The 27,448-nt window shown below is 37.6% G+C and overlaps 2 protein-coding genes across 3 annotated transcripts; both read right to left on the minus strand.

Moving 5' to 3' along the window:
• Positions 1-2,586: 2,586 nt before the first annotated feature.
• dmrt2a (doublesex and mab-3 related transcription factor 2a) lies at positions 2,587-7,321 on the minus strand. The gene is made up of 3 exons (XM_053325644.1): positions 6,965-7,321; positions 4,199-4,301; positions 2,587-3,701 (listed from the first exon to the last, which is right to left on the minus strand). The coding sequence occupies exons 1-3, from the start codon at positions 7,319-7,321 to the stop codon at positions 2,587-2,589; spliced, it is 1,575 nt and encodes a 524-aa protein (XP_053181619.1).
• Positions 7,322-18,487: 11,166 nt separating this feature from the next.
• On the minus strand, positions 18,488-22,183 carry dmrt3a (doublesex and mab-3 related transcription factor 3a). Of its 2 annotated transcripts, XM_053326144.1 has the most exons (3): positions 21,793-22,183; positions 20,363-20,382; positions 18,488-19,534 (listed from the first exon to the last, which is right to left on the minus strand). In XM_053326144.1, exons 1-3 carry the CDS (start codon positions 22,181-22,183, stop codon positions 18,488-18,490), a joined length of 1,458 nt encoding a protein of 485 aa, XP_053182119.1. The 2 variants fall into 2 exon arrangements, with proteins under 2 accessions (XP_053182119.1, XP_053182120.1); XM_053326145.1 differs by lacking the exon at positions 20,363-20,382 and having other exon boundaries at positions 18,488-19,536; positions 21,787-22,183.
• Positions 22,184-27,448: the final 5,265 nt, after the last annotated feature.

Raw genomic sequence — 27,448 nt, forward strand, 5'->3', positions numbered from 1 at the left:
ACCATCACCAACAGAAAAAAGATATTTAGCAAGTGTGTGAGTAAGCAACAGTTCAATAATTGCTTTTTTACAGAGATTTAGATAAATACACCTCTCATGTCTGCATGGTAAATATGAAGCTGCAGCCAAGAGACAATTAGCTTAGCTTATCCCAAAAACTGTAAACACTTGGAAACAGCCTGGCTCTGTCCAAAGTGAACAAAATCTGCAACATATCAATATCTAGTTGTGGGCTTTTACAAGAGCACCATTTCTTGGCTAGATTCAGACTTTCTGGAGTTTCCACGGTGACGAAATTCACCACTTATCATTTTTAACATTTGACTTTTTGCACAGATTAAACAAACAGGACATAACATGTTCATTAGTGAACTTTAGAGGTGCTGGTAGATGGATTTGTTATTGTTGGACACAGCCAGGCTAACTGTTTCCAGGCTGTATGCTAAGCTAAGCTAACCGGCTGCTGGTTGTAGGTTTATATTGTAAGGCAATGTAAGGCATGAGAGTCGTATTAATCTTATCATTGAACTGTTGGCAAAGAAATCAAGAAGCTTATTTATCAAAAAGTCTGACAATAATTAAAAACTGTATGTCTAAGAATAACAATACCATTTATAGCATTTGTAGCATTTCTTCAGTATTGTAATATCTATCTTCCTCTTTCACACAGACACATGCACAATAAATAAAAATTGATACCACAGCAGGCAACTTAAAATGATGTCAACCCAAATCTGAATTACAACAGCAGCAGCAAGAGGACTCTTTTAAACAATCACACATCGACAATCTCCTCCTGACATGAGATTTCTCTGTGGGCTTAAGACTGAAGGAGAGAAGTGACAAGAAAATAGATCTTTTGTTTGAGAGTGGAGTGGTTTTGGCTGCAGATTCATAATGATGAAATATGAACATTTGTGCCAGAAAAAGAAGAGATTAGTGATTTTTTTAAAACCCCTTCTCTTGTCTATCGCCTTGTTCATTATTGCACGGATCAGTGTTCTGCTGTTCATGTGAAACCCATGTTTGGAGTTGTCTGTCAGCATGGACACACACACACATACACTGTACACGCACACACACACACGCACACACACTGTGAGCCCGTAACACGAAAGGAATGAGTGGAGAAATGCATCTTGAACGGATGAGATGATGCCGTTCACAGATTTATGGGCAGATATCAGGTTTCTGCCCCTGAAGAGCAGTTAGTTTACGTCCGCTCTGTCACATCCACACTTCATTTATTCACTTTCTCTATGTTGTAATTTAGTTTTTGATGCAATTATGCAAAATTATAAAGCATGCATACAATATTCCTCCAATGACTGTCATTGACGAGGTTGCAGCTTTATGTTTCTTGTGTTTCCGTGACTAATATAGTTGCTATTTATTACCTATTTGGGTTTAAACTCAGGATAATGTAATCTAATTTAACGTCCAGATGAACTATGAAGAACAATTTTGTGTCTTCAATGACTATTACTGACAGAAAACTTATATTTAATGTAATGTATTTTGTGTAACATATCTCAGCTTTCAACATATTGTTACAATAAAGTGAATTCCACATATGTGTCTTGTGAAAAGTCCAAAAAAATGTCTGACCTTTGGCATAATCAGAGAGATTTTTTTTAAGAGTCATGTGTTTGGCATTTTTCCATCAATACTCCAAACTAAAGTCTTTTTTTAAATATGTTTATATGTCTATTTTTTAAAATAAGTATTTAACACAATAACATGACACATCTACATAATTGATGTTTATCGAGCTTTAAATATTCCTTTTGGAGGAGATGCCAATAAAATGAAGAAATAACTCAATTGCATAATTTTTTTAATTAGTCAAGCTTGGGTTGATTTTTTGGTCGGGATTTTAAAAGTAAGAATAGTTTTCAAAATTATAAACTGGACTTTGAGATGTGAAATTAAGATGTTACTAGATAAATTATTGCAAACAAGCTTCTTATTGCACTAATAAGACCTCGCTGAAGATATCCTTAAACTCCTGTATCACCTACAGCAGCACACAAATTGCCAAATGTTGACATTAGTTTAACCATTTTAAAGTTCACTATTTTTTCTAAAACACATAATAGAAAATCAAAATTCAGTTTAATAATGTAAAAACATTTTGTGTGTGTTTGCATGTGATGATTTCTATATTCTTGTTTTGTTTTAACCATTTTGGTACAAACCGAAAAAAAAAGACTGATTTATTTATTCGGTGCAGATTAACTTCTGACCTAAACAAAAACCTGTTCACAGTTAAACGCGTCATAACTGGAGAATAAAATGAAATACAAGACTTTTTATGGAAAAGAGTTCAGTCTTATAAAGTTTATTGACATGAGGAAAACATTGAGATAATGTTTAAATACTCTACACAATAACGTTATTAAACATGCACATGTAAAATAGAATATGCTGTACATAAATATTACATTAGGACAATAACTCCTCGCTGGTCTAATATCTGATGCAGTGCCTGTGTTTTTTGTTTGACCCCAAAACCACCACTTGAGACGCCTTCTAACTGAGACAAACCTGTCGCTTATAGTGCAAGAAAAGACACTTAAATGGGAATTAATGGAATGCTCGACTCATGGCAGGTGTGGGTCTTTTCAGTATGGCTTCCACAGAGAAAGACAAAGCCTCACTGGCTGCCATCTTGGTCCCTACAGGTTTGGACAGAAAGTCTTTGGCGTATCTGTCTGTGATTTTGACGGCCTGAACGTCTTTGGCAGAGCTCTCCCTGAACTTGCGGGCAGCCTCCTCTAAGAACTCTTTGCAATACGGCGCCCTGAGCTCTGGCCCGGCCCCACCGCTGGGTTTTTCACTTAGGGAGTGCTGGATCAGGGAGTGAAAGGAGTTGAGTTTCATGGAAAGCTTAGCACTGTCCTTGCTCAGCTTGTTCAAGACTTGGCTGGAGTTTTGGGAATGAGAGTTGTTGGGGAAGGATTGTCCAAAGCTCCTCTTAGGGGGAGAGAAGGCTGAGCACTCCCTCTGCCCTCCCTGGACCTGGACGACACCATGAGGTTTGGGATCAGCTCTCTGAGGGTCTGTCGAGTCCTGCAGCGCAGCCGCTCGGGATCCTTCCAGTTTAGCGGAGACAGCCAGAGAAGCAGCATCCTGCTCTGGTGGCTGGCTCTCAGTAGGCATCACCTTGGGCTCCCACACGGCACCCGGCTTCATGTTTTGCACCGCTGTGGCGTTGAACAGACACTGCTGATAGAGCAGGGCGTCACCCAGGTTGGCGGCACCTCGGGGCCACATCATGAAGCCCCCTCGCGACGGCTGCAGCGGGTAGTGGCGATAAGTGGTGGCCACGCTGACGTTGGAGGAGATGAGCTCGACATTGGCTGAACCGTTGGGGTACTGCATGGACAGATCCAGGCAGTTGGGGGGGAGGAAGTTGCACAGCTCTTTGGGTTGGGGCTCGACCTGAGTGGCGGGCGAGTAGGCCGTCTTGTAGGAGTTGTACTCGGCGGCGTGGTGCACCATGCTGTTAGGGAAGAGGAGCGAGGCCGTGGACGCCTGGCTGTTCTCCAGAAGCTCTCGCTCTTTGTACTCCCGCTCCAGCATGATGGTTTCCAGCTCCTTGTCGGCGAAGGCCCTTCTCTTCCTCATGCGGTCGCTCAGCGGTGGGGGGAGAGACGGGTTGGCCGCCAGGAATGGATCAGACTGCACTGGACGGTATCCTGTCACCAAAAGAACCACCATTTAATTTAAGGTTTATTACATATTAGAGTGTTTTCATAGTTGATGTCAAGCATGCATGCAGAAATTATTCATGACAAACATGCAAAACAACAACAAAAGGATGAGTTTGTCTTTCTGTAGCTTGGACAGTATCACAAGATAACAATCATGCTGCACCACAAAGTCATCTTTCTATGTTTTGACAGTGCTGAAGATGCTATTATATTAGACCGATTGCATGCCAGAAAAAGAAAGAAGTTTATCAAGTTACTGCTTACAAATGTTAGCATGTCCTGATCCTGATTTAGTGTTGTAAATGGAAAAATATATATAGAAATCCAAGACAAGCTACAAGAGAAAAGAAGGATTTATCAGAGTCAAACAGTGACAGACGACAAGCCAAGAAAAGCAGGGAAAGCTCTGAAACTTTTTTTTAATGCAATGAAATAAAACATGTTTCTTTTTTTTTGTGTTGTCAGATCTGTTGCCGTGTTACCTTCAAGGATGCTTTTGGCCAGCATGGTGGATGGTCGAATGTGTCGCTGATATATCGTCCTCCTCTCTGCTGGAATTTGTTTCCCAGATATTCCTTTCTTATCCTGATAAATTGAAAAAACAAAAACTGACTTAGAAAAAGAAACGTCTTCTCTCAAGTTCTTTTTTTTTTTTCATGATCCTTAAATTATAGCTTAGATTTGTCACAGATAAAGTCCCAAGTCATGTGTGTGTTTGGATAATATGAGCCAGCTTCTTAATAATAATCCTGTTTAAATAAGAGCCATAATACTGTGTAAGTGGTTATAGTTGGGTTGCTGTGTTGAGCAATTTAACATGAAATTTAGCCTCAAATAGAGTTAAAGTTAAATATGTTAAACATGTTTAATACATCAGTTTTTTGGGGGGGGTTTATAAGGATAGAAAAAGAGAAAAACACAGACAATAATCAGCATTATTTTTTTAACAGCTAAACCCGATCGCATTACAAGAATATAAGTTTCACAAGCGTACGTAGTAAAAAAGTGGAGCTGGACAAGCCGAGAAACAAACACACATATCAAATGACACACACTGAACACACATTTCAAATAGAGACAAACATTCATCTGGTATCATCTTTAAAATACTTCAGCTGACACGGTTCATTATTTTACAGCGCTATTTGCATGTCACACGAGTCAAAACACATAAATTACGTTTAGAGGATGACCTAAGTGAAATATGTGTTGTTTATAATTTAAAATGAAGATGTAACTGTCTACATGTAAAATCATGTAGAGCGGCTTTTTTTTTTCACTCACTGAGTAATACATGTTTAAATAAATAGTTGCTCATTTGCTGGGACAACATTAAGGATGCCTCAGGACTCCTAAGACAATAATTTGACTATCTCTGATTTTCAATTTGCTGTTCATGAAGTCAAATAAACACACACACACACACACACACACACACACACACACACACACACACACACACACACTTTAAACTCTGAAACCTTCACCCTTAATCTGATACACTAACCACTGTTCACTTTAACCCCACTAAACTCAAATCTGGTCTAATAGTAGACTTTTTTTTCTTTTTTTTTTTTTTTTTTTTAGCTTTGAGAAATCAACACAGTGACTTTTATGCTGAGGTGGCAAAACGAAGGGGAAGAAAAATCCATGTCAGACTGTGAATAATGTCGCATTCATCAACTCATAATATCAGCCTGACAGCGAGTAAAACCAGAAACATGCAACACTGGATTTTGTTTGTTTGATCATTCTTGATGTGAGCTCAACTTGTAATTAGGAGCACTGAAGTCAATAAACATCCAGACTAAATGTTTTTCTGCCAATATAACAGAAAAAACTGAATTGAGCCTTTTGAGGTCAATTTGGTCACATGTGATAAATGTGAAGCTCAAATAAATTAAAAGGAGCAATATACTCAATATGTTATTATCTTGACTGGAATATAAAACAGGGATCAATTTAATTATGATGATACTTGACGCTGAATGACCTCATTCAATCTGAAGGCCACAGATCAGTTTAAGGCAAAGAAATCAGATAACGTTAAAGGAAACACTTGAAATGCTTTTATGAGCTTATTCCAAAAAATGACCTATACAACTGGAAACTGGAGGGAGGATGCAGAGCTTGTAATCCATTACTATTTGTTATAATGATATGATTTAATGTCATGTCAAATTTTAAAATGCATCTTAACATTAATTTTTACTGGCAGTAGTTATGCATTAGTTGCAGTGTTTATATGTGTGGATAGCACTGACTGTGAGCCATTTGATTCACAAAGTAAATAAAGCAGTAAAAGAAAATACTGCAAGGTTTATAGAAGAGGAATCAACATCTATCTCCTGGAGGCTGCAGTAAAAAAAAAAGCTGATTTTAAGGTTTAATCCAATTTAAATTTGCACATGAGCACGCTACCTTTAAATAAAAAGAGATTTGATTTTTTTAATGGTTGTTGACTTGCATATTTATTGAGATTTTACTGTATAGAGAAACATCTACTGGAAGCTGCTGTGTAAAATAAAAAACACTGAAAGAAATTAAATTTGCAGGTTTTCCAATCCCTTAATTGAATAAGACTGCTAATTGATTATGTATTAATGGTACTTGGCTTGCATTGTTTTTGACATTTTTATTAAGATCTGTAGAGAAATGAACATGAATATTTGTAGTATTAACATTTTGTAGGTCTGCTTGGTCACTTTGTCTCATGATATCTGATCAATAACTAAATCTATCAAACCCTTTTAACTTTTTGGGCAATCTTTACCACTTGTATGAGGAATGTAATGCACAAGAACACCATCAGATTGTGTTATGGTTGCTATAGATACAGGTTGTGCTTTAGTGTATAAACTAAGAATAACACAAATCACTGCTGACATAAGAGAAAGTTATGTGTTAGTTATGAAAGTTAAGAGGAAGTTGAGTTTCATGTTTTTATCTTAACAGAATGAGTCTCTGCATGTTTTGAACAGATGAGGTCTAAATGAGGTGTGTAAAACAAAACTTTGGGTCAATGAGAAAAAAAAATCAATGTTTTATGTTGCCATGGCCTCAAAGAGGTAGGACAAGTAAAAAATGTTAGTTTTTTTAAAATAGCACTTTCTTGGTGTGACCTACAAAGGGTTAAACGCATTTGAATGCATGAAAAATTTAAGTGTATAAAAATAAGAAAACATTTGGACTCGGACACACACACTCTCTCTCTCACACACACACTCTCTCACACACACCGGGCCTACCTCCGTGGCTTGCTGCCTCCTAAGGGCCACCTGCGCCGCCATCACGCGCTGCCTCTCCACCACCAGCAGGCAGTTGGCGCACTGACAGTCCCTCCACCTGCAGAAGCGCTTATGTCCCTTCAGGCAGGACACCACGCCGTGGTTGCGGCACCGGGCACACTTCGGTGTCCGGCTCAGCTTCCTCTGATCCCCGGGACATGAGCCGCTGGGGCCGGGCTTGTCTTGGCCCTTGATGCCGTCTCCGTCGTCCTCACACTGGCCGAGAGGAGCCGAGCCGGGGGAATCTGCAGGATCGTCGCTCTCCGTCTCCAAACTCTCCACGTCGATTTCAAACTCGCAACCGGCGGCGTCTGCCATGTCTGAAGCGAGTCCTCCGCCGACTCTTAGCACAGCCGGGTTATGTCTAAAGAAATAAAGCCTGTTAATATTAATATGAGCCTTTCAATGCTTTCTAAATAAATACATTAATCAAGACAACTCAGCATCGTGTTGACGTAAATAAATGTAATCATAGGCTATGTGAGAAGCCAGTTAACACATGTGTCATTTTTTAAAATTTAGAAAAGTTTAATAAGGCCTAAAAAATATCTGCTTCCAACCCGGAGAAAGTAAACAAATCAACTTCATTGTACCCCCAATCACTTTACCCCTACTCATTTCATGCTGGTTTAATATCACTCTCAAAGCTTATTATTATTACTATCAAAGCTTATATGTGTTGCTGTTATTGTGCTGTTAATGATCTTTCGAGGTAAAGTAAAGGTTAATAATTAATACACTTCCTCTTTTTTTTTTACTTCACAAATAAGGAAACAAACAGGCCAAGACATGCAAACGACTTTTTTTTAAAGGGCTATACTTATTAATTTGCAAAAATATAGTCTAAACAAAAATAGAAACAAGAAGAAATATTCCTAAAAACGTAATGGACTGTAGAAAAAAAAGTTTTACTCAGTACAGCTGCTATCATGAGATAGCCTCTCTGGACTATATATCCTACTATCCTTATAATATGATCATTACTGCACATTTTTAATGCACTGTTACAGAGGAGTTCATGTTCACTTAAAACTAAACAATTTAAAAAAAAACAGCAAATATGAACTTCAATTATTAATAACTTTATCTAAAATAAATCACAGTTCAGTAATTTATTAAATCAGCCCATTAGACTCCTACAAATATCGTTTATATTCCTGCAGGATTTCACTCAGACCTCACACCAGCCAGAACAGTTGCACGGTTAATTAAAACACTAGTCTAAAAATTTCTAGCACAATCTACATTAACTCAACCTGTAAATGATCAAAAACATGCGAGATAAGAGTTTGCTTTTTTTACCTCCAGAAGTTGGATTTGCAGTCCCGTCTTGTCCTGTCCCGAAGTTTTTACAGCCGTGTGTGTGTGTGTGTGTGTGTGTGTGCAGGGGGTTGAAAGCTGCAGCCACGTAGTTTTAGTAGATGAAACTGCGATGAATCACACACTTAAACAGACAAACACGCTCCAGGCTCCGGAATAAGCTTGTAATTAGTTGTTAATTGACTGAATGATTGACTCTCTCTCTCTCTCTCTCTCTCTCTCTCTCTCTCTCTTTCCTCTAAGCAGATCCAAGTTTCCTCTGAGGCTCAGACCCAAAGCGCCACTCCTATGAACCGCGTCAGTCCCGCCCCCTCTCTCCTCTGATTGGCTGCCACTCATTACCCACTGACCAATGAGTGGAGGACCAGGGGGGGTTCGATCTCCATAGTAACGATTTGATGGTTACTAGCTTGATTACTTCGAGTAAACAACCTTTAATTTTTAGGTAAGTTTGATATTAAAGATGGAAAAAAGGGAAAAAATAACATAAGAATAAAAATATCAAAGCCACCATTTAATAGTGTAGAGTACTTTAAACTTATTAAACCAGTGTTATGTCCTCTGTAGTTTCTTTGTCTCTTTTGTGGACAATAAGAGCATATTGGACATCCAGCCTTAAAACTTGCCCCCAAACTTATTACTTTTTTTTTTTTATTAAGCTCAGGCTTTAGTAAGCTACTAGGCTACTATTTAATTCTGCTTTGCATCTGAACAATATAAACTATAATTATCCATCAAAAAGGAGGTAAGCTCTGGTAAACACACCTTAAAGACAGCCAATTTTTTAAACTCTGTCTTAAAATGACAGTCAGGTGCCGAAATGAGCATTGAAACATGTTTATCTTGCTGTAATCATTATTGGCCATTGGAAGATAATTTCATAATGCACTTACAATATAGGTAATAGGGGGACAAAATCCAGAGCTCTCCCTCTATGTGAAAATGTAGGTGATTTAAAAGTTCATCTGACACTAATATGAAGCTTCAGTCGTCCAAATGAGTCAAATCAAGCAATTATCTTTCAACGTTACAGTCCTCTTTAGTGCCAAAGTCCCTCTTTTTGTTACTATACTTCCACCACAGCTCAACAGAGAAACACACAGAGGGAATCTGATGCTAAAAAGACTGTAAATGTGGCAGACATCCACTTGATATGACTAACTCAGACCGCTGAAGCTTCATATAATCATCAGATAAACATTTAAATGCACTTTTGCATGAAATTACTGAGCATTTTGGCCTCCATCACTTACATTGAAAGCACATTTGAAGGCTAGTAAGAACAGGAGGAATGATTACAGTGTGGAAAACCTCTTATGTTATACTGCTATACATTCACTGATTCAAAAAAAATCCTGTAAAAGTGCAGCGTTGATTAATTTAGTTTGTTTTAAGGCACTTATTAATACTGAAATTAGCAACTAAATTAGACCACAGCAGTTTCAGTTGAAGAAAACATAAATTGTGCACTTGTCACATTCATTTTTATGTTTTTTAACCAAACACCATACACTTCACCCCTTGATCCCTATTATAGGATATTACATACATAAAAAATAGGTACAATGGGTCAGAATTTACTTCTTTTGAGTCAATATAGCACCAACATAATACAGCGTTTATTGCTGGATTACGTTTTTAAATGTACATATGACTAATAGATAATAACATTACAGTTTTTAATGTCATACTGTCTGGCATTTTGTTCAACTAATAATAAATATACAATGTTCTGAGCAAAATTTTGGCTTATTGTGTCTTAAATTGGGTCCAAAACTATGCTGTAGTTTGGACTAATAACCCCACACAGTAATATAAAAATAACCCTGGTAGGTAAGGTTAACCCATGTGTCAACAAAGAACAAGTTTACTATACATTTGCCTTATTGTATAAGTCCCTATAGGATTATTACAGTAAATATGCAGTGTACCTTATTAAAGCGTTGTGCCTGTGTCTATATATTTGTACAGATCACAGTTTAAAGAGCTTATGGCAGTGCAGGCAGACATGTGATGAATGCCTCCTGCAGGTTGTTACAGTCTGTCCTCCGCCTGCAAGAAAAGGAAGGGGGAAAAAAACCTGAGGATGATTTTAATGTTTTCACAACAATCAAAACCTGAAGAAAAAAACTCATGTCAGCATGCAGGAGAGTCCTATACACACAACAACAGAGGAGTTAAACCTAAAATACTTTTAACCCTTTAATGATCAGACTGGATCCATACAGGTTTAATAATAAAATGCAGATCTTTACACTAAAAAATGCTTCTTAAACCTTTTAAAATCCCCCAAACTTAAATCCTCATAGCCTTAATAAACCTGTTATATAATAATAATAAATACATTTTCCATTTTAATTTAATATAAACCCCATTAAATTGAAAGATTTTCATCATTTCCCCTATTACACAACTTTACTAGCTTTATTTAACCATTTTATATTACTGTGATGACGTTGTAATTAACTTTAGTATGCTTAACACTATATAAAAGTAATAATTCATATTTATACATGTTTTACAAAGAGTTTCCTCCCCTTTTTTATTTATCGCACGTGCATTTCTGGGTGTGACACAGGTCTTAAAACAAGAATGTGAGCCTTTTTTTGTGTGTTTTGGATCTTTTGTTTGAAGCTTGTTGACTGAAATCTTGACGCAAGAAGAGAAAAAAAAAGACGCTTAATTTACTCAACGCCAACTGACTTTCATGGGAAACTGACAACAAGACAATAAAGACTATAAATGAAGCTGTAGTGTAAATAACTTGCTGCCTTTTGTTCCGCTAATGTGTGTGATGAATGAACAATGCGAGATTTTCTTCTTTAAATAAAAATAGCAGTTCGGTTTGTCCAGAACTAAATATAAAGACAATCGCTAATATTATTATAGATAAGCGAATCGATTAAAATATAAAGCTGATTTAAAACGCATATGTGGCATTTTAATACTTTAATACTTGAAAAAAACGCTTTATTTGCTAGATTTCAAGTCTTACGCTTCCCTTATATATTCTTACATCAAAATCACAACAAAAATCTTCTCTCAGCGTTTGCATTAACTTCGTTTTTACATTCATTTCCGTCTTTTTTTTCTTTTTATTGCATCTTTATAATTCAAATAATCTTCACCTATACCTGTAAAGACGTGTTAATGGGATTTTAGAGCGAATTAATTGTGCTATCTGTGTTTATTCGTCTCTCTTTATAACAAATAACGTATATTTAAATTGACTTCTTATAGTTTTTATTATTCTATATATCATAAAGTAGAGTAGATTGTTCCATTTAATCCTTTAAAATACAGTTTTGGGAGCTTCTCTATAATTATTTTACCTCTTGAAAAATATTTAGTTACACATTTGTCTTCTCTTTTTTTTTCCTTTTTCTTTTTTTTTTTCCTCCAGATGATGCCTCTTAAATGCTCCTCCATGTGTTGAGGGTGAAGACGTCAGGCCTTGCAGGTGCAGCTTTATTTGCCACTTCGTCTTAATTTATCGCGCAGGTTACGAGCGGCCACCCCGAGCTGCCGTTTCCCCTCCAGGAATGCTTTGATCTGCAGACCAGGCTGGACGGTCGGACAGGAGGATCCGCACTGAGCTCGACCCTCCAGGTGAAATGTGTTGTCCGTGTCCTCTGGCTCATTATGACCGAGCAGAGACTCCCAGTGTGGGTCACAGGGAGGGGGAGGGGGGGAGGTGGGGGGTATAGAGAAGCTGTAGAGGTCCTTGAATGAGTTTCCAGGGGTCTTTTAGGACATTTAAGGGGTTCCAAGAAGACATTTCAAGCATCCTTAAAGGTGCTATAGTGGAACTAAAGATGAGTGTTTAAGGCGGTTCAGGGGTCTATGAGGAAGTTCAAGTTCCCTAAAGGATATTTTAGGGGGTCCATTAGGGGGGTCATTGAGGTATTTTCATGCATCATTGAATGGGGATTCAGGCAGGGAGTTTCAAGGTGTTGCATATACTGTAGGTTAGGGGATTCTTAATGAGGTTGCCATGTTACTGAAGGAATTTTATGCACAAGTTTGCAGATTTTGAGGAAGTTTTAGGAATCCTTGAAGGAGTTCCAAGCATCCTTGAATGGATTACAAGGCGTTTCAGGGGTAGATGCAGATTCAGGTGGTCTTAGGGGAAGAGTTTGGGGGTCCCAGGTGTTATTGAAAGAGTTTCAGGAGTTGAGAAGGATCAATGGGTGTCACTGAAGAGGTTTTAGGGATCAATGCACAAGTCTGCAGATCTCTCATGAGCTTTTAGAAATCTATGAATGAGTTCTAGGGGTCCTTGAATGGATTATAGGTGTTACTGAAGGAGTTTCAGGGGTAGCTGCATAGGTAGGAAGAATTTCAGAAGTTATGAGTCATATGTTAGGGGATCCTTGAGAAGCACCCAAGGGTCCTTGAAGGGGTTCCAGGCTTTAATGAAGACGTTTTTTAGGTCTTTGCAGGAGTCTGTGTTTCTTTTAGGAGGTTTTTTGGGATCATGATGAGGTTTGAAGAATCTTTAAAGGACTTCCAGGTGTCTTTGTGGGGGTCCAGGGACTCTTGAGGAGTTTCCATACCACTTGGAGATAATGTCAGGCGTTATTGAGGGAATTTCAGGAGCAGTTGCATGGGTCAGGGTATCATCGAAGGAGTTCTGTGGGTGTTACTGAAGGAATTAAAGGATCCAGGGATCATTGAGAAGCTTCCAGGATTTACTGAGGCTGTTCCAAGTGTTGATGAAGGGTCTTCAGGGATCTATGCAGGGGTCTGCAGATATTTTTTAGCAGGTGTTTGGAGTTTTCAAGAATCTTTGAATGAGTTTTAGGAGTAGTTGCAGGGTTCATCCTTGGGACCCTTGAAGAGTTTCTATCCCCCAGCGTTCTGAGGAGAGATGACTCATCTTTAAATATTTTGAGATTTCATACTTTGTATCCTTGTTTTCTCTCTGGGTGTTCCTCCCATGTCTTTATCACGTTTTTATGTGAATATTGGGCTTTGAAAATAATTTCGACTTGACCATGAAGGACTTCCAGGAGGCTTTGAAAGGTTTTTGGGTCTTCCTGCTAGTTTTGGAGGTCTTTGGGGATGTTGTAAGGCTCTTTGAAAGGCTTCCACATGTCATTTAGTATTTTTATTTGAAGTCTTTATCTTCAAGCCTCCAAGAATCATTGAGGATGTTAGATGAAGATATTGCAAAGATTCCCTTTATTTGAAAAACTGGTAAACTAAAAACTAGAAATTGTCTTTTTTATATATAATATTGCACATAAAATGTAAGAACATATATTAATGTACTGAAACAGGTCAAAAATTGAGTAAAAACCATTTTCCAGAGTCTAAATTGATCATTTTTGTGTCCCCTATGATCATTTTACTCTTGTTTTTAGTTTTTGTAGTTTTGTTTAGTTTGGAAATGACTCAACACACAAACTTTAACTGTTTTAATGGCCTCAACCTGGAGAAACAACACACAGACACATAATGACACTTTCTCACACGCTGTCCGGTTTACTTTTGGGGTTGATTGAAACAACAGCATCTTGTTGGAAGCGTCCCGCTGTGCAGGCCGTAAAGTGTAACCGGAGCTGTGTATAGACAGAAGAGCAGTGTGGGATCACTGGGGATCCTGTTATGTTAATTAGTCTCTGATGGACCGACAACACATGCAGCTGAATACAAAACCAGGCGAGACAGCATTTGTCTCTGTCTGAAGGGGTTTGACACCTCGACCTCTCATCGCTAACATGCAACAAACAGGAGGATGTGTCCTTCAGCTGTGGACGAGTCACCGCCAGAGATTTTAAATTTATCTGCAGCAGTCTGGACTCGACCTCACGTGGCTCGGACTATTTCACATTTAGGTTTTCTATCATATTTGTCTGCTGTTAAGTCATTCATCAACTGAGTGCAGCCAATTTGACTGTTTTTGAACTTAAAAACATAAAAAATAACCAATAATAAGGATTTTTTGTGACTACTGTACTGTGTAACTTTTCTTATTGACATCACACACTGCAAATGTTACCTTTCGTACTTGTCTTTAATTAAACAATGAACATTTTTAAAACGTATTATTTTTGTGTAACTTCAGAGCAACAAATGTCACTCTTGATGTTCACATGAAGCAGTTTGATTTATGTCAACTCATTTCCCTGCAGCGATTTATACTTTAAGTCACATTTAGGGTTGATGTTTTTTCATTTATTACTCAGACAACTATTTAACATCTATAATTTGTTTCCATGATATCTGTCTGTTTTTATGTCATTCATCTATTGTAAGCAATCCTTTAGTTGTAATATGTGTAAGTTAGTACATTTTGAGGGGAAAAGAAGAGCATTTTATAGGAAAGCATCAAATTGACCTCAGTATTTTTATCTCAGTGACATCAGACAAATGCTACTTACATGTACAAATGCAACTTAAGTTGTTTTATTAGAACTTGTGTATACAGAAATGACCAAATATAATGATGTTTTTGTGTGACTTTGCACAAACAACAAATATGTACCTCTTCATTTAAATATAAATGTATGTATGTTCATATAAACTGATTATATATTATATTATATATTATATTTATATTTTCCTTGAATGTATTTTGCTTTAAATAGATAAAACTTTATTGGCCCAGAGTAAAATGTGCCTTGGACACACAATACTGCTGGTGTATGGTAGCAGTAATTCAACAGTAATATACATCATCATAAATCTTATGAATACCCAGATTATAAGTAGAGGTGCATTATATTCATCAGAATAATACTAAAAATGTATTTAGCTGCTGGTACATACATCCTGTAATAAAATACTGATGAGAAATACAGTAAATATTGTCATGCCGACTTATAATTTAACCTGTTGTTATAGTAGTAGTAGTAGTAGTAGTGGTAATAATAGTAGTAGTAGCAGTAGTAGTAGCAGTAGTATTAGTAGTAGTAGTAGTAGTAGTAGTAGTAGTAGTAGTAGCAGTAGCAGCAGTGGTAATAATAGTAGTAGTAGTAGTAAAATCAGTGGTACTAGTAGTAGCAGCAGTGGCAGTAGCAGTAGCAGTTATATTGTGGGCCTGTTTAACACCTGACATTCCTCTGGTGTCCACTGGGAGGCAGACTAGAGCAGGTAAACATGACCAGTGTCTCTTTAGCTCAGAAAACAACAAAACATATTATTCTTATGGTTTGATACTTGTTATTTTTTTGTGGTGATGATGATGTGAGTCTTAATTTAATAAATACTTACATTTGATCAACTAATTCATCTTATTTTCAATTAAAAGGTGACAAAATGTCCATTGCAGAGTCTACAGTGACATCTTTACTTTGCTTATTTTAACTGACCGACTGTCAAAAAAACCTGAAGATGTTACATTTGGGATGATATCAAACTCAAAACTTGTATATATATATATATATATATAATTTCAAAAGTTGAAACGCTGATAAATAAACATAATTTTACTTCATAAATGACAAAAACTGAGCATATTTTTGGGTCAGTCGACTAAATTACTAATCAATGAATCAATCATTTTAGTTTTAGATGTTTTAGAACAGGGTTGGCAGTCATACCATAAAGTGTTTCTGTTGCTTTATCTATAAAAACTGTTTCTAAGTCAAAATCTTTGTACTGGTTTGAGACATGTTTCCCCCTACCTTTAAGATCTGCTGCTGATGTTCCCTGGAGCGCCGCTGTTGGTTCAAGTGCTGTAAACAAATGTGAGCGAGTCAAACACTTATTTTATCTGGTTGAATGAACAGAAATGTGATTTAATTCTGATTCTGTGTTTTTATTGTAACACCATGTCTTAAAAACTAATTGTTAAATATTTACTGTTTTTAAAAGGTTAATTTGCTGTGGTTTTGTTTAAAATTGAAAATGTTTTACCACCAAAGACCTAATGTCTGTAATCATTTGTGTCTCTGTTAAATTCCAGTCCTAGATCTTCAATTATTAGAGGGGGTTGTTAGTTTTGAAGACGTGTAGTGAATTGATTGCACCACTAGATGGCAGCATTTGACAGGTTTAAACCAAAAGGAGACGACCAGGAGGGATGGAGGCCTGCTGATGTGGAGGTTAAACCAACATAATCTATTTCTGCATCATTTTATCTGCACGTTGGAGTTTAAATCAGCATTTAGATGATGATAAAATATAATTTCACTACATGTCTATAATATCTTTCAAAGCCGGTGGATGATTACAGGCAGGCAACACAAACTGGCTTCTATCTTCTGTTTTACCATCCACACACATATCTCACAAATGAATCTCACAAATGAGTGCAGTCTAAGTGACTTGGCTCTCATTGATATAATTAATTCCCAGCCACTGACTCATTCCTTTACCATCACTACTAAATGCTTAAATCTCACCTGAATCTAATTCTAATCTGACCCTAAAATCAAGCATCATTGTTACCTCCATCCTCTGTGTCTGGTTTTACTTTCTCTTTATTCTCAGGACATCCACAACATCCAGTGGTGGGGAGAGTAATCAAGTAAATTTACTCAAGTCTGCTGTATTTAAGTATAATTTTGAGGTACTTTTACTTTTACTTGAGTATTTCCATGTGATGTTACTTTCTACATTTCAGAGGGAAATATTATACTTTCTACTCTACTACATTTATTTGACAGCTTTAGTTACTTTTCAGATGAAGATTTGACACAATGGATAATATAACATCCTTTTAAAATACAACACATTGTCTTTTTGTCTTATGATGTCTTACAAAAAGCAGTGTGTAGTCGGGGTCACATGGTGTCATTTCAATAAATGTTCAAATGATCCAATACTGAAAACAGATTTGTGTAGCTTCCCATTAATCATCTCACCACCCCCTCACATTTATCTGCTGACCCTTTGGAGGGACCCCACCCCAAGTTGGGAACCACTGGACTAAACTATCTAACTGTATATAAAGTAGTGTAAACTAGCTCCACCTCCAGCAGCTACAACAGTAACATGCTGCTCTAACACTGATGCTTCACTATTATAATCTAATGATGTCATATATAATAATATATCAGTCAGAGGGACCAAACCACTACTTTTACTGTAATACTGCATACTACATCACTGATACAACTTATACTTTTACTGTAATACTTTAACTATATTTACTGCTAATACTTATGTACTTTAACTGCAATACTTTAATAACATCACTCATAATACTTTTACTGAAATACTGCATACTACATCAAGCTCATAATGCTTATGTCATAATGCATAATGCTCATAATGCTTATGTACTTTTACTGCAATAATTAACCTACATTTTTGCTTTGTATGCAGTAATTTTACTTTTAAAGGATCTCAGTACTTCCTCCACCTCTGCACCTGACAGTTCATGTAAATATTAAAGTTATAACTAATCTCTGTATAAGAACTAGTTTGCAAGCAGTTTTAATAAAGTGAAACATCTTCTAAACATTTCAGATATAACAATATACAATACTAGTACACTATTACGATACTTATTGTCTTCTACATCTTGTGATTGTCCCTATATGAAAATTAAATTGATAATTATATTTACTGTAATAATAGAGGATTTAACTTAGAACCAGCTGGTGATATAATGGTTCATGTAAAGGTTGATATGTTTGATTTATTACAAATTAAGAAGCTTTAGTTAGCCTAAATAACCCTGCTGCCACAATACACAGATTTGAAGAAACACATATTAGATAACACTGCATTTATTAGCTTTTAATGTTATCAATATCTTTTATAAATAGGCCATAAATCCATAACTACATTGTGGTCAGCTAGTTGTAGAACAAGCACGATTATCTCCAGGCCTTCAAGTCACACAGTTAAATTCATTTTGTCAGTAAGCATTAAAAAAAAAAAAGAGCAATCTGATCCATTTGGACTACTCAGATTTATTTGGCATACTCTTTTGACATGCAGTTGTGATCCTTACATCGAATGTTTTCACAGTACTAAACATGCTTTACAAGGAAATATGAGGACAGACTGTCAAAACAACAACGAGTCTGCTACATTCAATCCGTTTTGGTCAAGTCCACCTGACATCTTGAAAAAAGGGGGTGACTGCTTGACACTGTTCAATTCAAACAAAGACACCCACTCTCTCCCCCCCCCTTTTTTTTTTTTTTAACAGAAACATTATTTTTGGTTCTCCCTGCTGCATTAGTCCATCATCAGCATCTGGTTTTAAGTGGAGGAGTTTAGGATGCGGGAGTCTGCAGAGTCGGATCGCTCTTCATAGTCCTCATCTGGAGAGTAGAGGCCGGATTTGGGTCCCAGCGTGCAGCTCTCCTCCTGGATACTGATGCGCTGCTCGTCGGAGGGCCTGGAGGAGAGGAGGGCTGAGCTCCGAAATACTGTCCCACCTGGTCCGACGGGTGCTTGGGCCGCTGCTGCTGCTGCTGCCGCCGCTGCTGGGGAGAAAGGGGACACGTACTGGGCCGCAGACCGGAGCTGGTACTGTTGCTGGAGCGCCATGGTATTCCACAGAGTCACGTCGTTGTGCACGAAGGGGCTTGCTTGGGTGCGGGTTAGAGAGTTGCGCAGCATGAGTGGGTACCGAGTGGGTTGAGGGAAGGATGGGTGCTGAAGGGGGACACCCAATGGGCCTGACACCACCCCCGATGGTGAGTCGGATGTGAACCGGAGGGACTCTGGCACCCGGAAAGCAGAGCCCACCGACCACTTAGCTGAAGAGGACACCGGGTGGTAGGAGCCTAAAGTGTGCTCGAACAGGTGTCCATTTGAGGGTAGCACCAAGGTGTCCTGGTGCGGGTCTGCTTGCTGGTGCGCACTCCCATCAGGACTCCGACTGGACAGCAGCACCTCGATGGCACCGACCAGATCCCCCCCGCAACCCCTGAGGATGAGCTCCAGCACAGGGGGCTTGTGAGTGGGGAAGATCTTTTTGAGGACCTCCAAAGGGGGCCTGTTGGCTCTGAGGCTGAAGGGCAGGTTGATGGATCCGGCGAGGCCTTCAATCAGGACGCTCTGCTCTCCAGGACTGATGGGATACTTCTGTGGACTTTCGGTTTTGGCCTCTTTTTCTGCGCTGCCGGATTTTGGTAGGGTGTAGCGGCTCTCCTCCTGGTGTGAAGGGGTGTCTGGAGGCTCAGGGGTGTAGCAGGAGTTTGGTTTGGAGCCCTCTGGGGAACTGGACGGGTCCTGCTCCTTTTCACTGGAGCTACCTCCGTTTTCTCCTCCTGATGCATCATCAGCACCTTCCTCTGTAGACTCTGCAGGCCAAACACACAAGAAAAAGGGGTCAAGCCACAAATTTAGGCATTAGATATTAACCCTTTGGTATAGAGGTCACTTTGTGTCATGATATCTGCTCAAAAATAAAAATCTATTAACCCATGTCACTTTTTGGGTAATCTTTACCACTTGTATGAGGTATGTAATGCACAAAAACACCATCAGATTGTGTTATGGTTGCTATAGATACGGGTTGTTCTATGGTTGCTATAGATACAGGTTGTGCTTTAGTGTATAAATGAAGAATAACTGCTGACATAAGAGATCCTGCTGGAGACATTTGGACAGAATGGGTCTCTAATATGTTTTTTTTTTTGTTTTTTTAAGTTTTGAACAAATGAAGTCTGAATGAGGTCTTTACAGGTCAACATAAAATTGTGGGTCAATGAGGAAAAAAAATCCATGTTTTATGTTGTCATGGCCTCAAAGAGGTAGGGAAAGCAAAAAAAAGATTATTTAAATATCGCTTTCTTGGTGTGACCGACATTACAGATTTTATGCCTTTAAAACATAAAATAATACTCATTTAAACTTCAGAAACATGCTGACTTGCACTTTCTTACTCCAAACTCCAACCCACTCTCAGCTTTCCTCAAGAAGAAAAAGGAAACAAACAATTAATCGCTTGTCAACTTGTCTCCAACACAGTTATTTATGTAGATTTACTCTCTTTCTCTCTCTCTCTCTCTCTCTCTCTCTCTCTCTCTCTCTCTCTCTCACTTCTTCTGCAAAGCTGTTAACACAAAGTGCTGACTTGTGTGTCATTGAGGAATCGTTGCATGGCGTCGATGCCTCTTTGACCACATTTGGCACAAACAGCTCGCCTGTTGCTTGGTAACATTTCATCTGAAGTTGACCTCCTGTAAAGAAATATGGCGATGAAAGTCGATTCAGGCTGTCCGGCGCTGATTACTGTAATCTTTTAAAGCGCTGCAGCTGTGTGTTTGAGTCAGGCTGAGGTTGGAGGTTGGAGCTCGGCCTTGTGTCCGAAAAAAGCCGAGCAAGTGGAGTCAGGTGAACAGAAACGTGCAGGTGGAAATATGTCTAATGATTTAAATCAGCTGTGCATGATCTCCATATGAGGGAGGAATATTAAACATGTTGAGTCATGATAAGAAGGTGAATAAACACCACATTGCTCAATAATGAAGAGACACGTGCTGAAGTTAAAGAACATAATGCACAAAGTGAGACTATTTCCCAAAATAAAATGACAAAATTTGACATTTCTTATATAAAAATAAGTAATTGAATAGGAAAATAAAGGAACACAACGTCCAATAATAAATGCAGCTAGTAGTCGTAATGCCTCTCCTCCTCATGTTCTGATAATTACACACTAACACTATCAGCTTACACATTAAGCCAAAACTAACTTTCAAACACACTATTTATATTATGTAAGTGACTCAATAACATCTATACAGTTTTGCTTTTAAAATTAAAATAAATGACAAAATCTCACATTTAATAAACCTAAACACAGCTCATAGTTATCGTGATGATAATGATGATGTCATCTTTAGGCCCTGTTTCCCTTGTTTTTTAGTATATATTGTTTTGTAAATATTTGATCAAAAACAAGATTATATTTCACCTTTTGCACACACACACACTTTCTCATTTATATTCTAACATGTCATGCTGTATTTAAAATAAAAAGCAAACATTTAATGATCTGTTTACTAATCTGTCCTTGAGTCTGTCTCTTGAGCTTCTGCAACATGAGGTTTTTTTTAATCCATTTGAGCATCAATAAAATATATTTATACTGATTTATTTTAAAAAGTGGGAAATTATCTGAATTAATTTTCATATAACAACAGTGATGTCACTCAAAAATGACATAATATTCAATTAAAGGATAAATGTGTTTTTGTGTCATTTGTTGTGTAAATAAACTGTAAAGAAAACCTCATACTTTCACACTTTGACGTTGATCTCTTAATCTGTCACTTATTTTACATTATTTTCCTGTTAGTGTGTTAAATAAATATTGGTGGAAGCAATCCTGTAGCTGTTTGTGATTTAATATATCTATTTAGAAGTAATACTAATAGAAACTAGTTGTAGTTTTAAATCATTTGAACGTCACTCTTTAAAAAAAATGGCACTTTCGTCACATTTCATTATTTTCATTCTGTCAAAATAAAACCAAACTTCAGCAAACATTTAAACATCTAAAAAGCTCAAACTCTTCCTCCTCCTCCTCTTCCTCCTCTTCCTACCTGTGCATGTTTGTGCTCCAGTCTGCTGCTCCGAGCTGCTCCACCTCAGCTCCAGCTCCTCGGTCCTCGGCGGAGCTCCTTGGTTCCCCTCCCCGGCTCCTGCTATACCAATACCGGGCAGCACTCTGAGAGACTCCGGGATGAGACTCTCCAAACTCTCGTTGGCCTGCTGCCTCCGGAGGGCCACCTGCGCCGCCATGACCCTCTGCCTCTCGATGATGAGGATGCATTTCTCGCAGGTGCAATCCTTAAATCGACAGTAGCGTTTGTGACCTTTGAGCCAGGAGAGCACGCCGTGGTTCCTGCACCTCGCACACTTGGGTGTCCTCTGCAGCGGGGCCCGGGGCTGAGACACCGGAGCCCCCATATACAGGTAAGGGGACCCGTAGCCATTCATCGTGTCGGACGCAGCGTGTTTTTTTCCAGGACGCACAAGTGCATCTGCTGAGAGGCGAGGCAGAGGTGGGAGTGTTGATGTCAGAGAGATGGAGGAGCAGGATGGAGCTGCTGTGCTACACGCATGACAGGACGAGGATAAGAGGTGTAGGCTTGTAGTTGAGGATCCACCTTTCACCCCCCACCACCCCACCCTCTCTCCCCACCACCCTGGTTGACAGCATAGATATGCATCAGGCTGACACGCTCTTATGGAGACGAGTAACCAAACGCTGTCACTCGCCTGCACGCTGCAAGAAATGTCCAAGAAGAAGAGAGGAGGAAAAAATATCAGGCAGAGAGGTTCAGATAACACAACATGTTTCCCCCTCTGAGCTTCACACGTTTGAGCTTCATTTAGAAACAGGGACGATATCTTTAAAGACGAGAGGAACACAGTTTTATCAGCATGCAATTCAGGAGTTTGGAGATTTTAAAGTTGCTGATAATGAAATGTTTAAATAAGACAGATTCGTCAATGTCAACTAGGAAGCTGCAACATTTTTATCCAGAAATTGTCAGAAAGGAGAGGAAAAGGCCTGAGATGTGCAAACTTTAACAATATGTGCAATAAATCTGACTGAATCTCTGCATGAAAGACACACACACACACACACACACACACACACACACACACACACACACACACACACACACACACACACACACACACACACACACACACACGTTTTAAAACAACACAGGATACATAAACGTATTTCTTTTAACATGAAACACCAAAGGACAGCATGTCTTCATTAACGGATTTATAACCAGTGTGTGTGTGTGTGTGTGTGTGTGTGTGTGTGTGTGTGTGTGTGTGTGTGTGTGTGTGCGTGTGTGTGTGTGTGTGAGAGAGGCTGCAGGTTAAACCCAAATTCATCTGGAAACTGAATCTTTGCATGAAACAAAAACACTATTTAAACATTTAGAGGAGGTTTAAATACAAAACTGCATGAGTCAGTATCTTTTATAAAGGCACTAATTAGTAAATACATTATAACTGTGTACATGATGCATCATTTTAATGTTCATTTCAACAATTAGCATCAAACAAATCAATTTAACTTGAAAAACAGCTATTCTTAAAAGAGGTGTGTAAACCTTTAAGTGCAGAGGTCAAACTCAAACTGTCAATTTAAAATCCTCTAACTGATCATTTCACATATATATATATATATCTTCACTTTTAGGAAATAACAGGAGCATATGGACATCCTGATTAATTGAATTTAGATTTTAAAGAAGTCAAAGCTTCTTTCTCTCTTTATATCTCTCCTCTCTGCCAGCTGTTGGCTGCAGGCCTGAAGGCTTTGAGTCTTAATTCTAGCTGCTGCCTCCTCTCCTCGCACCTTTTTTTTTTTTTTTTTTTAACGCAACCGTACATAACTTAGATGATTAGGTCTCTACATGTATAAAAGCCCTTTGGGAACTATGTAGAGGATGCTGATATGTCCCTTCTGCTGGACTAATAGAGGGCATTGAAACATAACACCGGACAAAGCCGGGGCCCATTTCTGACCGTAAAAAAGGTTTATTCAAGCAAATAATGGGATCCGAGCCTGCGCGGCTTACAGAGAATAAGAGCACGGTAAACTTCCCCACATGAAGCCCGTCTCCAGGGCTATTAAGCTTTTAATTGGAAAATAGCAGAGGAAATTTCAAGGTGACTAGAGTGGCTTTGCAGTTTGTGCCGGTCGAGTAGATTTGTGGGAGTGGGAGGCGGCGGGGTGGACGCCTGCACCAACACAACGCTTAATAAATTTATTCATGTTGTTCGTTGATAAAAAAAAAGAAAAAAAAAAGAGTAAAAACACAAACCGGAATAAAAGTTTATAATACAGCATGCTGGCTTGTAACTGCAGCCTGATTTTATTATTCTTATGTTTTATGATTATTTTGATGCAGTGCAGGTTGAGGATGCAGAAAAGATGATATCATGTAAATATTTGATGATGAACATTTCAATAAAACTAAATATATTCTTATTTATGAGAATGATGTGCTTTTATTTTGTTAGATTACTGTGTTTTTAAAGGGGGCACAATGCAAACGCTGCATAATTTAGATCTTAAAGGAATATTTTGGAGTTTTTTTTAATAAGAAAATATAGAACAAATGGTAATTAAAATTAGTTACACAGACAAATGATGTCTCTAAAGGAAGATGATAATGATACCAGATGGAAAATATAACTAAAATGTATCAGTTCTCAACCTTTTTAGGCTTATTACAGCCAAAAAATGAGGCACTATACACATGAAGCATAATCACAGCTTTTTTCCTCCTCTGACTTTTTCATTTGAAGGATTTAAGAAATCTGAAATGGTGAAAAAATATTGTTATTTTTCTCTCTGTTATCATCTTTTCCTTTATTTATTATGAATTACATGAATATTACCAACACCTGTATTTCTTTAGGCTCATTGAGGTTTTATTGTGTTTGTTCTTTGCTGTGGTGACAATCTAATGAAATAAAAAATCTGATCTGAAATCTATTATTTTCCACAAAATAAAGGCACATTTGAGAAAGAAGTCCCTGCACACTATAAAAGAGTGACGGGTGTTTGGGATCAAAAACTGACAAACAAGCTTCATGAAGGTCTGATGATCAAAAAGTATTTTTAAATTATGGACAGAGTGCAAGAAAAAGGGCAGAAAATGAAAAGTCAGAGAAAAGTGAACACACTATTATGTAACAAGCTCTATTCTTAATATACTATAAGAATAAGTATAATAGTACTATAAATACATGGACAACACAGTAACTTGTTTATTGTTGTAAAGTTACATTTTTAGTACATTTAACTGATTATGTAATGAATCTTTAGATCTACATCTTCTCATGTTGGATGCAGTTCACCTCATGACTCCAAATACAACTATCTTAATCAAATGAAGCAATTTTCCAGTTGAAATGGAAAACAATTATCCTGCCATAAAAAATATGGTTATAATTTAGATTATTGAGCATGCACACACATCACTTTAATCACTTTAAATCACTTCTTATGATGAAGAAAACACCTTCAATTAACACTCATCAGATGGATCATTATATTTGAGTTTAAAGAAAAAATCATCATCTACATAAAGTAAAAAGTGAGTTCAATTATGAATCACCTTTTAAAGAGTTTTAAACAGACATAAAATAAGTGTGATAATAAGTGAAGAAGAGATATGAGTCATCTGATATAGACAAAATGAGCAGATGTTATGACTTCAGATGTAATGAGTGATTATTTGGAGTCTGATTTGTTCTAATGAAACTTTACATATTGTGGATAATGACATACGCCGACTCATCACATAGCTGAACCATGAAGCTGCTATTAGCTACAGTTCAATGTGTCGTCCTCGGAGGTAAAATGTGATCTAATGAGTCAGTTTACATCTAATGACTGTATTTCTTAATGTCAGGGCTTAAACTACATGATGATTCTTTTCATTGTCGATTGATGTGTTGATGATTTTCTTGATTCATTGATTAGTTGTTTGATGTATAAAATGATGAAACATGTTGATGATGGTTTCCCAAAGCCCATGATATAACCTAAAATGTCCCGATCAACGGTCCACAACCAAAATATATTCAGTTTACTGTCATAAAGGAATAAAAATAACAGAAAATATTCACATTTAAGAAGCTGGAACCAGAGACATGTATGTTTTTCTTTTAAAAAATGACTCAAAATGATTAAAATCAATAATCAAAATAGTTACTAAATACTGAAGACTGTAGCTCTACCTGGCAAGAGTCACTTCTCTTTAAATAATAGAACAAAAGCTGAGGCTGTAAAAACATGCATGAAAAAGTTGAATTTGAGTTCATGTCTTCATATAAAAAGGAGGCATTTAAATTAAAGAGACAAGTCATCAGCTACCTGTGTGGAAGAAACCCTGAAAACAGCAGGTTAGAGTCTGATACTCATCATTACTCCTCTTTGTTCAATCATACAGATGTCAGATGTCAACCTTTAATGAGCTGAAATGTTCAAATCTAACGTGATGAAACTATAATATCTGCATACGTACGGAAAGGTAATAAAAAATGATATCATCTTTAAAAAAGGTGCAGTGTGTCAGATTTAGTAACATCTACCAGAACAGTCTTAGCATAAATGGTATTTAATATTCATGAGTATATTTAACTTAGTGTTCAATCACCTGAAAGTTATAATAATTGTATTTTCGTTACCTTAAACAGTGGGTCCTCTTCCATGAAGACCGCCATGTTTCCTATAATATTAGGATACATTTCTGCTGAGTTCATTCTGCTGGATACCACTAAAATACACACACTGCACCTTTAAAAAAGATAAAGATGGTGATTTAATTTTTTTTTTCTTTCTCAGTGTCAAACATCTCATCTGCAGAGCCAAACCAACAATAAATCGATCTTACCCATAAGTATTGTGCATCCAAGTCTGTTATATTGTATTATATAATAAATCCTATTCTTCTGTGCCACAGACCTGTAAATATATATCTCATTTTTATTTATATTTGTCCATATTAACATGTAGTGTGATTTTCATAAAACACCACCAACAACAACAGCAGCATCCTTAGTGACACAAAACAACATTTCATTAAGAGAAATCATGAATTTATTATATTTTATAGCATCTACTGAGCTGGAAACTCGTTGTTTTAACTAACTCAGAGAAGTCAAACCTCAAGAGAGAGAAACACGTGAGGATAAATGTTCAGTTTGATTCTCACATAATCTGCTGCTGCTCTGTATTTTTGTCTTTAATGAGGTCCTAATAAAGGCTTATTATACAGAGAGAGGTAAGTTTATATTAATTTAATTCAGAGTTAAGCTGAAATGCTCTTTAGTAGAAGTCATACCTCTGTTCTTTCTCTCCTAATAAGAATTAATCAGTTTGTGTAAATATTTTAATTCACAAACAAAACTCACTTGAACACGAAGGTCAACGCTCAACATCTTGCATCCCATGTTTATATTAGCAGAGGAAACTCCTTCGGCAGCCCCCCCCCCCCTCCCTTTTTTTATCGTGTGGAGCTGACCCCTGCTGAGTGGGGTCATTATTAGGTGCTGATTGGGGGCGTTGTCGCCACTCAGAAGTCCTGTCACAGAAACGCTGATTTAAGTCTCCCTGGGGAGGCGGGACACTGAGCTCTTACACAGGAATTAGCCAGACATCTGAATCAGTGAAACCCCCCCTAACCCCCCCTCCCTTTTTTTTCTTCCTTAGAGAAC

The sequence above is a fragment of the Scomber japonicus genome, chromosome 9, assembly GCF_027409825.1.
Source record: "Scomber japonicus isolate fScoJap1 chromosome 9, fScoJap1.pri, whole genome shotgun sequence".
Classification (NCBI taxonomy): Eukaryota; Metazoa; Chordata; class Actinopteri; order Scombriformes; family Scombridae; genus Scomber; species Scomber japonicus.

Excerpts from the sequence above, each read along its gene's own strand:
- dmrt3a (XM_053326144.1), bottom strand. The coding sequence starts at position 22,183 with ATGAATGGCTACGGGTCCCCTTACCTGTATATGGGGGCTCCGGTGTCT. Across the intron at positions 20,383-21,792 it reads GCAGACTGGAGCACAAACAT|GCGAGCTGTTTGTGCCAAAT; the intron begins GCACAGGTAGGA and ends ACCAAGCAACAG. Across the intron at positions 19,535-20,362 it reads GCGAGCTGTTTGTGCCAAAT|TCTACAGAGGAAGGTGCTGA; the intron begins GTGGTCAAAGAG and ends TGGCCTGCAGAG.
- dmrt2a (XM_053325644.1), bottom strand. The coding sequence starts at position 7,321 with ATGGCAGACGCCGCCGGTTGCGAGTTTGAAATCGACGTGGAGAGTTTG. Across the intron at positions 4,302-6,964 it reads GGAGGCAGCAAGCCACGGAG|GATAAGAAAGGAATATCTGG; the intron begins GTAGGCCCGGTG and ends TCAATTTATCAG. Across the intron at positions 3,702-4,198 it reads GGCCAAAAGCATCCTTGAAG|GATACCGTCCAGTGCAGTCT; the intron begins GTAACACGGCAA and ends TTTTGGTGACAG.